Here is a 12,559-nt window from a genome sequence, read left to right on the forward strand (position 1 = left end):
GCCTTCGGAGTCTGACCCTAGAGGATAACCAACTCCCACTTCACCGCTTTCATCCACTGGGAGGAGGGCAAATGACCCCAGACCCTGCTCCCCAGGAAGGAGCACCTCGCACACGCCTCATGGGGAGGCACCTGCTGCCACCCACCCGGCACGCCCCAGTGTCCCAAGACACTGCACACTCTGTCAGGGCAAAGAAATACAGGCACTAGGGTCCATGGGGCTCCTGCTTAGTTTTTATTAGGCAGAGTGCTGCCTCTGGGAGGCACGCAACTCACCTCAGGCACCCAGCCACAGGCCCCTGCTGCTTACTCAGAGGTCTCCTCTGCTCCCCAGGGCAGGGGGGTGGGAGCCCCACAGAGCCCAGCCACACGGATGGCCCTTCCCCTCCATGGAGGACAGGACACACGCAAGCCCAGCGATCCACACTCTGTGGAGCACAGTGAGCGCCCTGAGCCGCCCCCAGGAGGACTGGGCACTGGGGGTCCTCATACAGCCAGACCATGGGCCCTGCCCTACCGAATGCCCTCCTTGGGGCCACATGGGCTGCTGGGCTCTGCAGGCTCTGGCTGCTGGGGGTCCACCTGTGTTCCCTGCCCTGGGGGAGCCGCTGCAGCTTGGCGGCAGGGCCCGGGGCAGGACGCAGACCTAGGAGTGCACCGCCCGGGGGCTGGCTCGCTTCTCCGTGAAGAAGCTCTTCAGCAGCAGCACCTGGCTGAAGCTGACCACAAACAGGGCGACTGTCTCGCCAACAGACCAATAAGACACCCGGCTGTTGAGGTCTTCCGCCCGCGCCCGGTCCTGGGCCTCGCGGAGCCGGTAATGCGTCTGGGAGTCAATCACGGTCTTCAGGGCCTCGTGGATGGTCACACAGGCGGACTCCATCTGCGCAGGAAGAAAGAGGCAGTCATACTCCCCCCAAGAGAGGAAGGCGGCCCACACCCCGGCAGCACCTGTCTGTGCAAAGGGCATCTGCGTCCCACTTCCATCTTCAGGTGAGCTAACGGGCTCAGGGAGGGTAAGGACCTGGGCCACCCTCGCAGATTGGCAGGCGGCATTCAGGCCTGCACTCACCACCTGAGTCCCCAGCCAAACGCTTTCAAGAGTGTTCTCTTCACATTCCTGACACCCGACAGGCAGGGCCCACAGCCCCCACCACGCTGGGTGCCAATGAGGGAACAGAGGCTCAGAGACGCCATGTGATGTGCCCAAGGTCACACAGCTAACAAGCAGCAGGGAAGTAAATGACGACCGTGTGGGACTCCGCTGCTGAACACAATCTCTGCATAGTGTCCTGTACACACACATGCAGGAACACGTGCCTCTCATATACATCACACACACGGGTTTACTGCACCTGCCACAAAGAATCCCGAAACCGTCCCAGCAGCACCAGGATGCCCGGCCCTGATGGCAGCGCCTGTGACAGGATGAGCTCTCCTCCTGGACAGCACAGCCTTCCTAGACATGGCAACCACCCAGGGCGCCTGACCTGATCCGGTAAGCCCACCCAAGGAGTAGATCGGGTGTGCCACCGCTGGCCCTGAGGATGGAGAGGCGCATGCAGGGACCAGAGGAAGGCCTGGGGCTGGTGCACGAAGCCAAGGAAATCAGGCCACGGTCCTTCAGCTGCAAGGAACTCAATCCACCGACAGCCTCCCAGAGCCCCATGATGAGGTCCCACCAGCCACACCCTGACCCAGCCTGGGAGGACCCCAGCTGAGCAGCCGGACTTCCCACCTTCGGGGTGGAGGTAATAAAGGGGTGTGGTTTGAAGCCATCAGGTGCATGGTGATCAGAACTCATGTACATACGTCTGTGGTCATGAGTTCTCACAGGCAATCTCTAATACATGAGTTCATCCAAGACCTAGAAAGTTCTATCCCAACAACACGTTCTCGGGCTGCAGAAGTTGCAAAGCGTCCAACAGTCACCTGCTTCAGTCCCCAGACTGCAGAGGTGAACCATCCACAGAGTGAGCATAAGGAGGGGAGACCGAGTCACTGCGCCACCACCTTACTGACCCCCAAGACCCTCCTCTCTCTCACAAACTAAACCGTCCCCAGGAGACAAATGGGAGATTCCAGCCAAAAAGTGCCATTGGCTTATTCCTCTGGCTGGGGACTCCTGACCCTGGGCCACATGAGGAAAGACAAGGGTGTCCCCTCAGCCTTGTATTCAGGAGGCTGTGTCCTGGGTCCGCCTGACAACCAGCCTACCTCCCAGGGCCACGGGTCTCCTCCATGCACATGGCTGGCCCTCTCCTCTGGCCTGTGGGTAAGAGGTGGGAAGAACCACACAGATGGAGTAGTGACAAGGTCACCAAGCATCAGATGGAATTCACAGAACCCTGTGGGCAGACTCCATGATAAAGGACAGCCTGTGTGGCCTCCAGTGGGCTGCCCAAGGGGTACCTCTATACTGCTTTCTGGGTGGCATCCTGCAGGCCCTGCCATCTTGGGTCATAATCTCCAGGCCAAAGTAGTCGGCACTGGGTATTTAGCTCGTACCTACTGTTGCTTGATGTTGAGAAACAGCCAGCTGATCCTAGAAGGGATCCTGATGTCAAGAAGCTGGTCCCCAAGGGGACTTTCAATGCCAACTGGCTTCAAATGACAGCCTTCAGCAGGACCGCTCTGGGCACAGACCTCTGTGCTGGAGGTGACGGTAGCCTCTGCAGGCACATTCCCCTCTGCCCCCAGGCCTCTGGCGATGCCTCTAGAGCTCATGAAAGCACAGCCACTGTCACAGAGGGAAAAAGGGACCAATCTGGGAAGGACCAGGGAAGGGGCAGCAGCACAGTCAGGCTTATGCTCTGGGAGCCTGCATCCAGGTCAAGTCAAGACATGGCATTTCCAGGAGCCTCCCTAGTGCTCACTTCTGGTCACTCCCTGTTATGCAGGAAGATGTGGAAAGTCAACATGGTCTGCGTTCACACTGCCCTGCGCATCCCTGCAAGACCCGAATCACTGCCGGGGGGGGTGAGGGCTGCAGACGAGCACCTGTAGGAATGAGACAAGAACTTCAATGGTGCTGGCTGTTCTCTCACAGTCTGGACTTCCACTAACACATTCACTCACGTGCACAGCGATTCATGCCTTACCAGCTTCCGGGCACTGTGCTAGGCCCCAGGGATTAAACACAGAGCAGGCTCAGGCCAGTCCTGGATGCCACAAGTTCACAGACTAAAGGACAATAGAGAAGACTGGATGCACCCTGAGTGGGGCTGGCCAGGGTGGTGTAGCATGGTGGGACCACCCAGGGCTGGTCCTACAGGGGGAGGTGGAGGCACCCTTCCCACAGGAGTGCCCAAGGGGCAGACGGAAGGAGGAAGAGGAAGGACTCAGAAGTCATGGGTGTAGAGGACACATCAGAGATGTGCCATGAGAGGCACCACCTGAGCCTTGGGTCAGAGGCCACGGGCCAAAGACTGGCCAGAGACGGTTCTGGGCAGATAGCCGAGGCAACTGCAAAGTCTCAGATCCAACTGGTGACAGGGAAGGGGGCCAGGTCCCAGAGGGCAAGCCACAGCTGCTAACACAGCTTTCCTGGCATCTAGTTAGGACCTGGCACAGCCCCACAGGAGACCCGATGGCACATACCCGGAAGCGTCAACCTCCCACAAGAGTACACTCCATCCCATCCACAGGGACCGTCCACCGGTGCTGGTTTAAGAGGCACCTCCTCGGCCTGGTACCACAAAATTTCAGTTGGGCAATCCGTCCAGCTGCCAGCGGAATCCATTCTGCCTTCCCAAAGCCATGCGGCCTGCAGGGTGGAGTGCTGCCTTCTGCTCTGCCAAGACCACCAGCCCCAGCTGCTTTCCAGGGTCTGAGAACCCCCCGACGAGGATCCTGGTCGCTGCTCCATCATGACAGTTGGTCCCTGGAGACACCCTGACCTGTCCCCTACCCAGGACCATCCCCTTCCTCCACTGCCCACTGTCTCATCCTGTCTCGACCACCTGGTGGTGCTCAGGCCTTCAGCCTGTGACCACCAGCACATTCCCCCAGGCCTCGCCTCCAGAAGACCTCCACTGGCAGGACTACTTGGTTCTTTACAGACTTCAAGAACTCAAAGATGGGGAAGCACGAGCTGACCTCAGAGCAGGCACAGGAAAACATTTAATCGTCCCAGACCGCCGGTGAGGCAGCCCCAGGCCTCTGACCAAGTCCCCGTGGCCTCCAGCCCTGGCCTGGACCTCGGTCACTCTGGATCCTGCTCTTTCATCCTAGTATGGATTCCTTTGCTAACATAGCTGACAGGTTGTGCAGGCTCCCACACAGAACCTGCCCAGGCTGCATCTTCTACCAGAGTCACACAGTCAGGCTCAAAGCCAGTGCTGCCAGCGCACCTCTCCATGCGTGGCCACTAGCCACCTGTGATGCTGAGCACCAGAAATGCTGCTAGAGAGCCAACAAGGAAGGGGTTTTTTAATTTAATTTTAACACATTTAAATTGTTACAGCCATGTGTAGCCTGGCCACTATGCTGGACAGTGCACCACTAGCCTTCCACCACTCGGAGAGGGCAGAGGAGCCCATGGGCAGAGCCATGGAGGAGCAGGTGCCACCTAGAGGCAGCCCAGAACATGACCTGGCCCTGGTGGAGACTCAGATGCTCTGGCTCTGGTCCAAGAACAGTGGCCACAATGATCCATTCCTGTCTTGCAGGGTTCCCTGGGCCCTGTCACTCAGTGACTGGACAAATACTCCTTGCCAAGCTCCAGGCACTGGGACACAGGGGATAGCAAGGTAAATGACATGGAGCGCTGGCCTCGGGAAGCTGGGGGCCTCCACGTGAGAGGCAGGAGCTTTACCAGCAGGGGTGGGGGGAAACAGATGAAGGAGCCTGGGATCAGATTATCACTGATCCCGAGCGCCATGCACAACGGAGAGCACTATCTGCCCCGATTCCAGAGTGTAGGGCCCCTGCTAGGAGGGCACCACCCAGTGAGACATATCTACCAGCCTGCCCTGCACACAGATGCACCACGTGACTGTGAGCGGCAGGAACGCACGTGCTGTATGTCACTTCTAGGCAGGGGCTTTTAAGAAACAGGTGGGGCTTTCTCATGCCCGCTTCTGTGGTCAGGGATAGAGGGGCCTGGAGGTCCTGAGGGGCAGCAGAGAGATGACAGGAAAGAGAAACCCCAGGTTCTTGAGTCAGTCCCTGGAGGAAAGCTCTCCACTAACCTAGATTATCACTTGAATGAAGAAAAATCTTCCACAGTGTTAGGCCATCGACACCTGGGGCACCCCTGCTACAGTGGCTCCTGTTACTGTAACTAACACATCACACAAGCAGGCCCCCGGCCTCTGATGCAGACACACAGTGTAAGGAGAGGGGAGCACAGCACTTCTAAAGCAGTGCTGCTTGCAAGCCTGGGTGGGAACCGAGGAATTCCAGAGGAGAGTACCCCAGGGATCCCGCTAAACAATGCAGGGGGGCCAGAGGGGAACAGCGTCCTCGAGGACTGAATGTGGGGAGGAATGAAGCCCACCCTGAGCCTTCCAGCCCTGCAGCTGGATGGGGTGGTGACGCAGAGCAACAGCCATGACAGGAGCGGAAGAGGGACAGGCTGAAGGCTGAGCCGGCCTATGCCCTCCAACGTCCACTCACCTGCGTGAGAGCTGTGACCCTGTTCCCCATGTCTGGGAGGATGGGGGGCTCGTCACCAACTTGAAAGTCAAAGTAGACGGTCTTATGAGAGAAAGTGGAAAACTCGTTACTGAAGCAAAACTGATAAACGCCCTTGACTTCAGCCCGGTGCGTGAAGCTGTCATACTGCTTCTTGGTCTCTCGGTAGATTGTGTTCCCCAGCGGGTCCTCCACGTAGCAGTCCACGTCGTAGTGGCCTCCAGTGATGACCTGACAACCACAAAGACACCCATAGTGCGCTGCGACCAGCGGGGCAACCACCCAGTACTAAATGCCGACCAGGCACCACCATCAGACTTTAGGAATGTTTTTGTTTTCGGGTAATCTTCACAACGTTCTAAAGTAGGTGCCAGGACACTCTGTTTTACTGGGGACTACACTCAAGCTGAGAGAGAAATGGGTCATGGTCACACTGACTACGATCTGAACCCCTGTCTGCAGGTGTGCAATGAGCTCGATCCTTTCCATTTTACAGAGAGGACACTATGGCACCAGGCTCAAGCGGATGGCAGAGCGGGCCTAGTAAACATTAGTATCCTTACTGATTGAGTGCAAGAAGGCAAGTGCAGGTTAAAGTGGCCATCAGAGGTAGGAGGGTCCCGGGAAATTCGGAGGTTCAAATTCTCTCTATAAACCTAGGAAGATGGGCACCCGGCAGAGTCACACAGGCGGTCAACAGCTACAACCCAGGTCCACCACGGGACCTATCAACTGCCTCCAAACGTCCAACGTTCCTGGGCACAGGTGGGAGAATTTACTTTGCGAAGTGGTGAGCGCCCTGCGGCTGGAGGGGCTTGGACCAAGCTGACCGGCCCTTGGCAGGGGATTCCTGACCTTGCAGTGACCTCCGAGGCCCCGCCAGCCTCCTATGATCGCGCTGCAGCGACAGCGCCTGGAGGCACCCCCGTAACGCAGCCACAGTTTCACGCTGCGCAGAGAGCTCAAGTGGCCGCATCAGCGACCCCCCCCCCCCCCCCCCCCGTCCGCGGCACAAGCCTCTCGCAGCGGCTGCGGCCGGCGAGGACCCGGGAGGGGCCGGCCACGCCGGGATGGGGCCGCCGGGAGGCCGTGCGGGGCGGGCAGCCGCGGGGGGTCCGCCCCGCAGCCCGGCCCAGCGCACCTGCCGCGCTGCCCGCGCCCCATCCCCGCAGCGGGCGGGCGCCCCGGGCCGCCCCACCTGGTAGTCCAGGGAGAACCGGACGCCCCGGTCCACGTCCTCGTGGAAACACTGGCGGGCGCTGTCCGGCAGCTCGAAGGTCAGCTCCGCGCCCCGCGGCCGCCCCGCCCGGAGCAGCAGCAGCAGCAGCAGCAGCGCGGCCGAGGCGGAGGTGGGGGCGGAGGCGGAGGCGGAGGCGGACGGCGCGGCCCCGCGGCCCATGGCGCTGGGGGGCTCGGCCGGGTCCCGGGCCCGCGGCGGCTGCGCTGTGCGGCGAGCGGGGCGCGGACGTGGCGCGGCGGCGGCGCTTCCGGGGGGCGGGCGGCCGGGTGCGCAGGCGCAGACCCGAGCGCTCCGGCGGGGGCCGAGCCTTCCCCGCTGCGCGTGCGCGCCGGCTCCGCGGGCGGGCCACGCCCCTGCCACGCCCCTGCCACGCCCCTGCCCTGGGCGGCGGGGCGCGCCCCCGGGGCGGTCCAGGTCCGCACCCCGCCACCGAGGCTGCACGAGGCACGGTGCGGGGCCGGGCGGGGGGCCTGGGCGCGGGCCCCGCAGGTGCTGTCTGCACCTCCAGACGCCGCGGGGTGCACCGTTCCCCCGGGTCCGTCCGGGTCCGCACCCCACCACCACCAGCAGCCACAGCGGCTGCACGAAGCACTGGGGAGGACCGCCGCGGGGTAGGGGGAACACGGGGTCACCCTGGGCGCGGGCCCCGCAGGTGCTGTCTGCACCTCCAGACTGTGCGGGGTGCACGGTCCCTCCGGGTCGGCCCAGGTCCGCACGCCTCCCCCCACCCCACCACCCGTCGCAGCGGCTGCACGAAGCACCGTGGCCCACACCGCCCTTCCCTGGAAGACCAGCCTCCTGGTGCAGCAGTAGGCGCCCCCGCCCGCTCCGAGGTTGGGGGGCTGCAGAAACAAGGCCTGGGAACACACTGAGGACGCCACCTCCGCCTCCCGGTGGGGAGGCTGCAGCGACGCGGGGAGGTGACCTGCGCTTGCACACCTGCGCTCACACGGATGCGGACTCGGGTCTCTCTGGCTGGGCAACGCAGAAGTCCCGGCCATCACAAGGTGAAGGTTGTCCTGGCATCACACCCTCCCTCTTTCCCTTTGACTTCTCAAATGCCCCGAAGCTGATCAGTTGATTTACTGCCTTATCCACTACCATTGGCTCCAAAAGATATTTTGTATAATCATTACTACAGGTTTTATAGTCTATGATCAGATAAAACAAAGAGAAAAAGACACTGATTGTGGTCTGGCTACTCAGTAAAGGGTTTTTTTTCAGGCCAGCATTATCAGATGTGCATCTTGATTTCAGCAAAGATTTTAGCTGCCCATATAGATGTCTACTCAGATGACGGAAGAACTGCCACCAGGCTCGCTGGGTGGTGCACTAACACGCAGACAGATGTGAAAGCAATCACACATAATGCTGTTGTTAATATTTACTGACTCTGTACCAGACTCAGAGAAGTTATGGAGGGCTGTGCCTTGGGACTCTTGCCCTGGCTCTGTACTGATGAACATTATTTTTTTGTTACCCATTTAAAAAAAATGTAAGAAATAATCATTTCATATGGACGCAGCCAGGGAAGAAACAAATGACAGATGTAAGAGCAAGATGAGCTTGGCCAGCTGGCGGGCTAAGACTAACAAAATGGAATTTCACCGGGTTTAATGTGAAGTCCAGGTGTAAGTTCCAAGAAAACACCTGCATAGGATCAGAGACGGGATGCCTGACTTGGCAGCCGCTCAAGTCAGAGCACTGGGAGACTGATCATCAACAGGTAGCAGAACGTCAGTCAGCAGAAATGGATGAACTGGAAAAGGAGCCTTGACTTGCGCCTGTGAATCAAGAGCAGAGCTGTTTCAGCACCTGCAGTGTACAAGCAGCTATTCCTGGAGGCCACTGTTGCCTGGTCCCAGGCAATGATCAGAGTACATGTGTCATAGTACTTTAGGAGGGGGCTAGTATATATAGTAAATTGCCAGGAACTCTTCTCAAACCAGATGAAGTCCAAGGAAACAGGATTTAACCTCAGAGAATAAAATCTAAGAATGAGGAAAGTGATAACTTTAAAAGTTTGCATAACAGGGGTAGCCCGGGGGACTCAGCAGTTTAGCACCGCCTTCAGCCCAGGGCCTGATCCTGGAGACCCAGGATCAAGTCCCATGTCAGGCTCTCTGCATGGAGCTTGCTTCTCCCTCAGCCTGTGTCTCTGCCTCTCTCTCTCTCTCTCTCTCTCTCTCTCATGAATAAATAAATAGTCTTTAAAAAAATAAGTTTGCATAACAGCTACCACTTACTTAGCAAATACAGTGCACCTCCTGCAGTACTAGCTACGTATGCACTTTGCATATTTTGCATTAATTCTCACTAGCAACCATGCAAAAAATATTATCTTCCCCCTTTGATGATTAAGACACAGCAGCTCAGGATGTGTAAAGAAATCACATTTCCGCTTCTGTTGGCCTTTCCTGTGTAACAAACTACCCATGGCTGAAGCCAACAATGATTTACAATTTCTCCGAGACAGCATCAGTTGGCTGGATGGTTCTTCAGCTGGCTGGCTCGGACTTATTCATGCACCTGCCTTCAGCTGGAGGACCTCTGAGCTGGAAGTCCAAGATGGCCCCACTCACGTGTGCACCAGCTGATGTGGGTTGTTGGCTACAGCAGCTCAGCCCTCATACATCCTGTCACCTCTTGCAATTACATGACTTCCTTATATAGCAGGCTCAGGGTAGCATCCCAGAGGCCAGGGCAGAAACAGCAAGCCCCCCCCCCCCCAAAAAAAAAAAACTACTCCCCAGTGTCTCTTTTGCCAAAGCAAGTCCCAAGTCCAGCCCAGATTCAAGGTGAAGAATTAGACCATCTCTGGATGGGAGCAGCTCTAAGTCCCATTCAGAGGAGGAGCATACTGGGATGGCAGGAATTTGTGGCCATTGAACAAGCGGCCATAGCACCCAAACTCATTCAGCTTATTCATGGCTAAGCCAGCAATTGAACTCGGATGCGCCTGATTCTAAAGGCAACATGCCTCCCAAACACAGTGTCCACCTGTACCTCAGGGCATTTCTGTCCTGCGTGTTCCATCTTGTGTAACCTGGAACAAAGCATGAGTCTGACAGTGAGGTGCACTTTAACTTAATATGAGAAAGGACTTCTGGCAATTAGGGCTTTCCAAAGCTTAATGAACAGGGATACTGATTTTTTGCATCATTAAAATATTCAAGCAGAGACTAGATAAGCAAGCAATTCACATAGTGTCCAAAGGAAATGAAAAACCAACTTTAATTAGATTAAAGGATACAAGGATATCTTCTTTCATGTAGCAGAAAGTTCAGAGGTGAGTGGCTGCAGACATAGCACGATCAAAGTGGATCAAGGCTCCACTTTCCTCCCAGTGCTACCCTCCTCTGCATGTTGGCTTCATCTTTAGACTCTATGCTCAAAAGAGAGTCATCAAACTGAACAAATAAGCTTTGAAACAACATGTTTATTTGGTCATGTCTAATGGAAGGAACAGCAAATCTTTCAACCATGGGACATATGTCCTTACCTTCAGCCCAACTGGTCCAATTAGGCAACCTATCTGTCTCTGGACCTAAGGCACTGACACGAGGGAAGCCCCATGGAGATTGGTTTAGATTGGATCCTTTAGCCAAGGGCTGATAAGGAGAATGGACTTGTTCTGATTAACTGTGACCAATCAGGACTTCCCTAGGGGTGACTAGGGGTGGAGCAAATTTGCTTCAGTCAAAAGAGAGGCAGAGATATACAGCAACTACATGAACACAATCAGGTTTGTTAAAACAAGAAGGGAGAAATCAAACCAGACAGGCAACCAACAGTGCATACAGTTGCAAAAGGTGGAGGCTGGGAGCGGGGGGGGGTGTTAAATACTTATTAAATTCTAATGGGATAATTACAAAATCAGTTCAGCTCCCTTAGCTCTCCCCATATGAGAAACCCTTTTTGCTGTAGATCAAGGGTATCTGTGCTTCCTGGGTCCATCACCCCAAGGGAGGCTGAGGACTCCCGGATGGAGATCCAAGAGATGTTTCTCCATGTGGGCTCCCACCCACCTGCAGGACCTCGACCTCTCTGCCCTTTCCTTCTCATCCCCTCTGTTCCTCTTCCTTCCCTGTCCTTCCTCACAATGCTGACCCTTTCTTTTCTCCAGCGGGTGGCGCTACATTTTTACTGTACGATTTCAAACCCCACATCCACCGTTAGCGACTAGCGTCAGATCAGGGAAGCACTGTAAGCGGAGGATTCCCACGGAGAACTTTCGGGCACCCTCCTCCCTGTGGACCCTATCTGGCATCCTTACAGCTGGACAGTAACCACCTCCCTTGTCTTGCCTGAGGTTTTCCTCGCCTTTGACCACCTCCCCCAGGCAAGTTCCAAGTGTGATGTAGGTCTCTTCCTTCTGACACTGTGCTATAGAGCAAGGATTGCTACAAATTTCATGACCTTTGGATATAAGAAACATCACACTTCTTCACTTTCCTAAATCAAATTAAAATGGATCTGGTCTCCCTCCCCCGACCTTAACAAAGACGATAAGAATGTTCATCTCAATCATGGAAGAGCTCTCCTGGCCTCATTCCTTTTTTTTTTTTTTTTTTAAGAATTTATTTATTTATTTTGAAGGGAGGGAGAGAAAGCACATGCGGGGCAGAAGGAGAGGGAGAAGCAGACTCCCCACTGAGCAGGGAGCCTGACACAGCTCCATCCCAGGACCCCGGGATCATGACCTGAGCCGAAGGCAGATGCTTCACAGGCTGAGCCCACCAGATACTCCCAGGTGCCCCCTGGCCCCATTCTGTGGCAGTCTTCAACAGTGCACAGCATTCAGGCTCTGGGTGCCCTTCCTCCTCCTGCTCACCAGCCATGCTGAGGTATACACTGTCCAAGCTGCAATGTTCCATCAGGGCAAGTGGCTTAGAGTCCTTCCTGCCCAGCCTGACCCCCACCTGTCTCCCAGGATGCACCACGTAGCCTCTCCCCTCTACGGTTTTGCTCTGGAAGGGAACAAGTTCTACTCAAGGGACCCCAAAATTCTAAGCCTTCTATCAATCTTGGGAATGCATCCTCTCCCTCTGGTGGGCCACTGTGGCCTTGTCCCTCATCACCTCTCCCTCATCACTCCCATCAGTTTCTCTCCCCACCCCTGTAGGGTCCCTCAGGGATTTGGAGATGACCTGGGCCTGCCTTTCCTGAAGATAGAACTGGGGAGCAGATATACTGAACCTGTTCCTTTCTTTCCCTTTTTTTTTTATAATAAATTTATTTTTTATTGGTGTTCAATTTGCCAAATACAGAATAACACCCAGTGCTCATCCCGTCAAGTGCCCCCTCTGTGCCCGTCACCCATTCACCCCCACCCACCCCACCCCCGCCCTCCTCCTCTTCCACCACCCCTAGTTCGTTTCCCAGAGTTAGGAGTCTTTATGTTCTGTCTCCCTTCCTGATATTTCCCACACATTTCTTCTCCCTTCCCTTATATTCCCTTTCACTATTATTTATATTCCCCAAATGAATGAGAACATATAATGTTTGTCCTTCTCCGATTGACTTACTTCACTCAGCATAATACCCTCCAGTTCCATCCACGTTGAAGCAAATGGTGGGTATTTGTCGTTTCTAATGGTTGAGGAATATTCCATTGTATACATAGACCATATCTTCTTTATCCATTCATCTTCCGATGGACACCAAGGCTCCTTCCACAGTT

At 56.0% G+C, this 12,559-nt stretch overlaps 1 protein-coding gene across 1 annotated transcript; it reads right to left on the reverse strand.

Moving 5' to 3' along the window:
* Positions 1-221: 221 nt before the first annotated feature.
* On the reverse strand, positions 222-7,069 carry TMED3 (transmembrane p24 trafficking protein 3). Its single transcript, XM_041753282.1, has 3 exons — positions 6,835-7,069; positions 5,619-5,867; positions 222-882 (listed from the first exon to the last, which is right to left on the reverse strand). Exons 1-3 carry the CDS (start codon positions 7,033-7,035, stop codon positions 646-648), a joined length of 687 nt encoding a protein of 228 aa, XP_041609216.1. The 5' UTR covers positions 7,036-7,069; the 3' UTR covers positions 222-645.
* Positions 7,070-12,559: the final 5,490 nt, after the last annotated feature.

This window comes from Vulpes lagopus, chromosome 4 (assembly GCF_018345385.1).
Source record: "Vulpes lagopus strain Blue_001 chromosome 4, ASM1834538v1, whole genome shotgun sequence".
Lineage (NCBI taxonomy): Eukaryota > Metazoa > Chordata > Mammalia > Carnivora > Canidae > Vulpes > Vulpes lagopus.

Bases quoted from the DNA above. Each gene is read 5' to 3' on its own strand.
- TMED3 (XM_041753282.1), bottom strand. From the start codon at position 7,035: ATGGGCCGCGGGGCCGCGCCGTCCGCCTCCGCCTCCGCCTCCGCCCCC. The intron at 5,868-6,834 runs GTGGGGCGGCCC...TGTGGTTGTCAG, and splicing joins GGTTCTCCCTGGACTACCAG to GTCATCACTGGAGGCCACTA. The intron at 883-5,618 runs GTGAGTGGACGT...CTTCCTGCGCAG, and splicing joins GGGTCACAGCTCTCACGCAG to ATGGAGTCCGCCTGTGTGAC.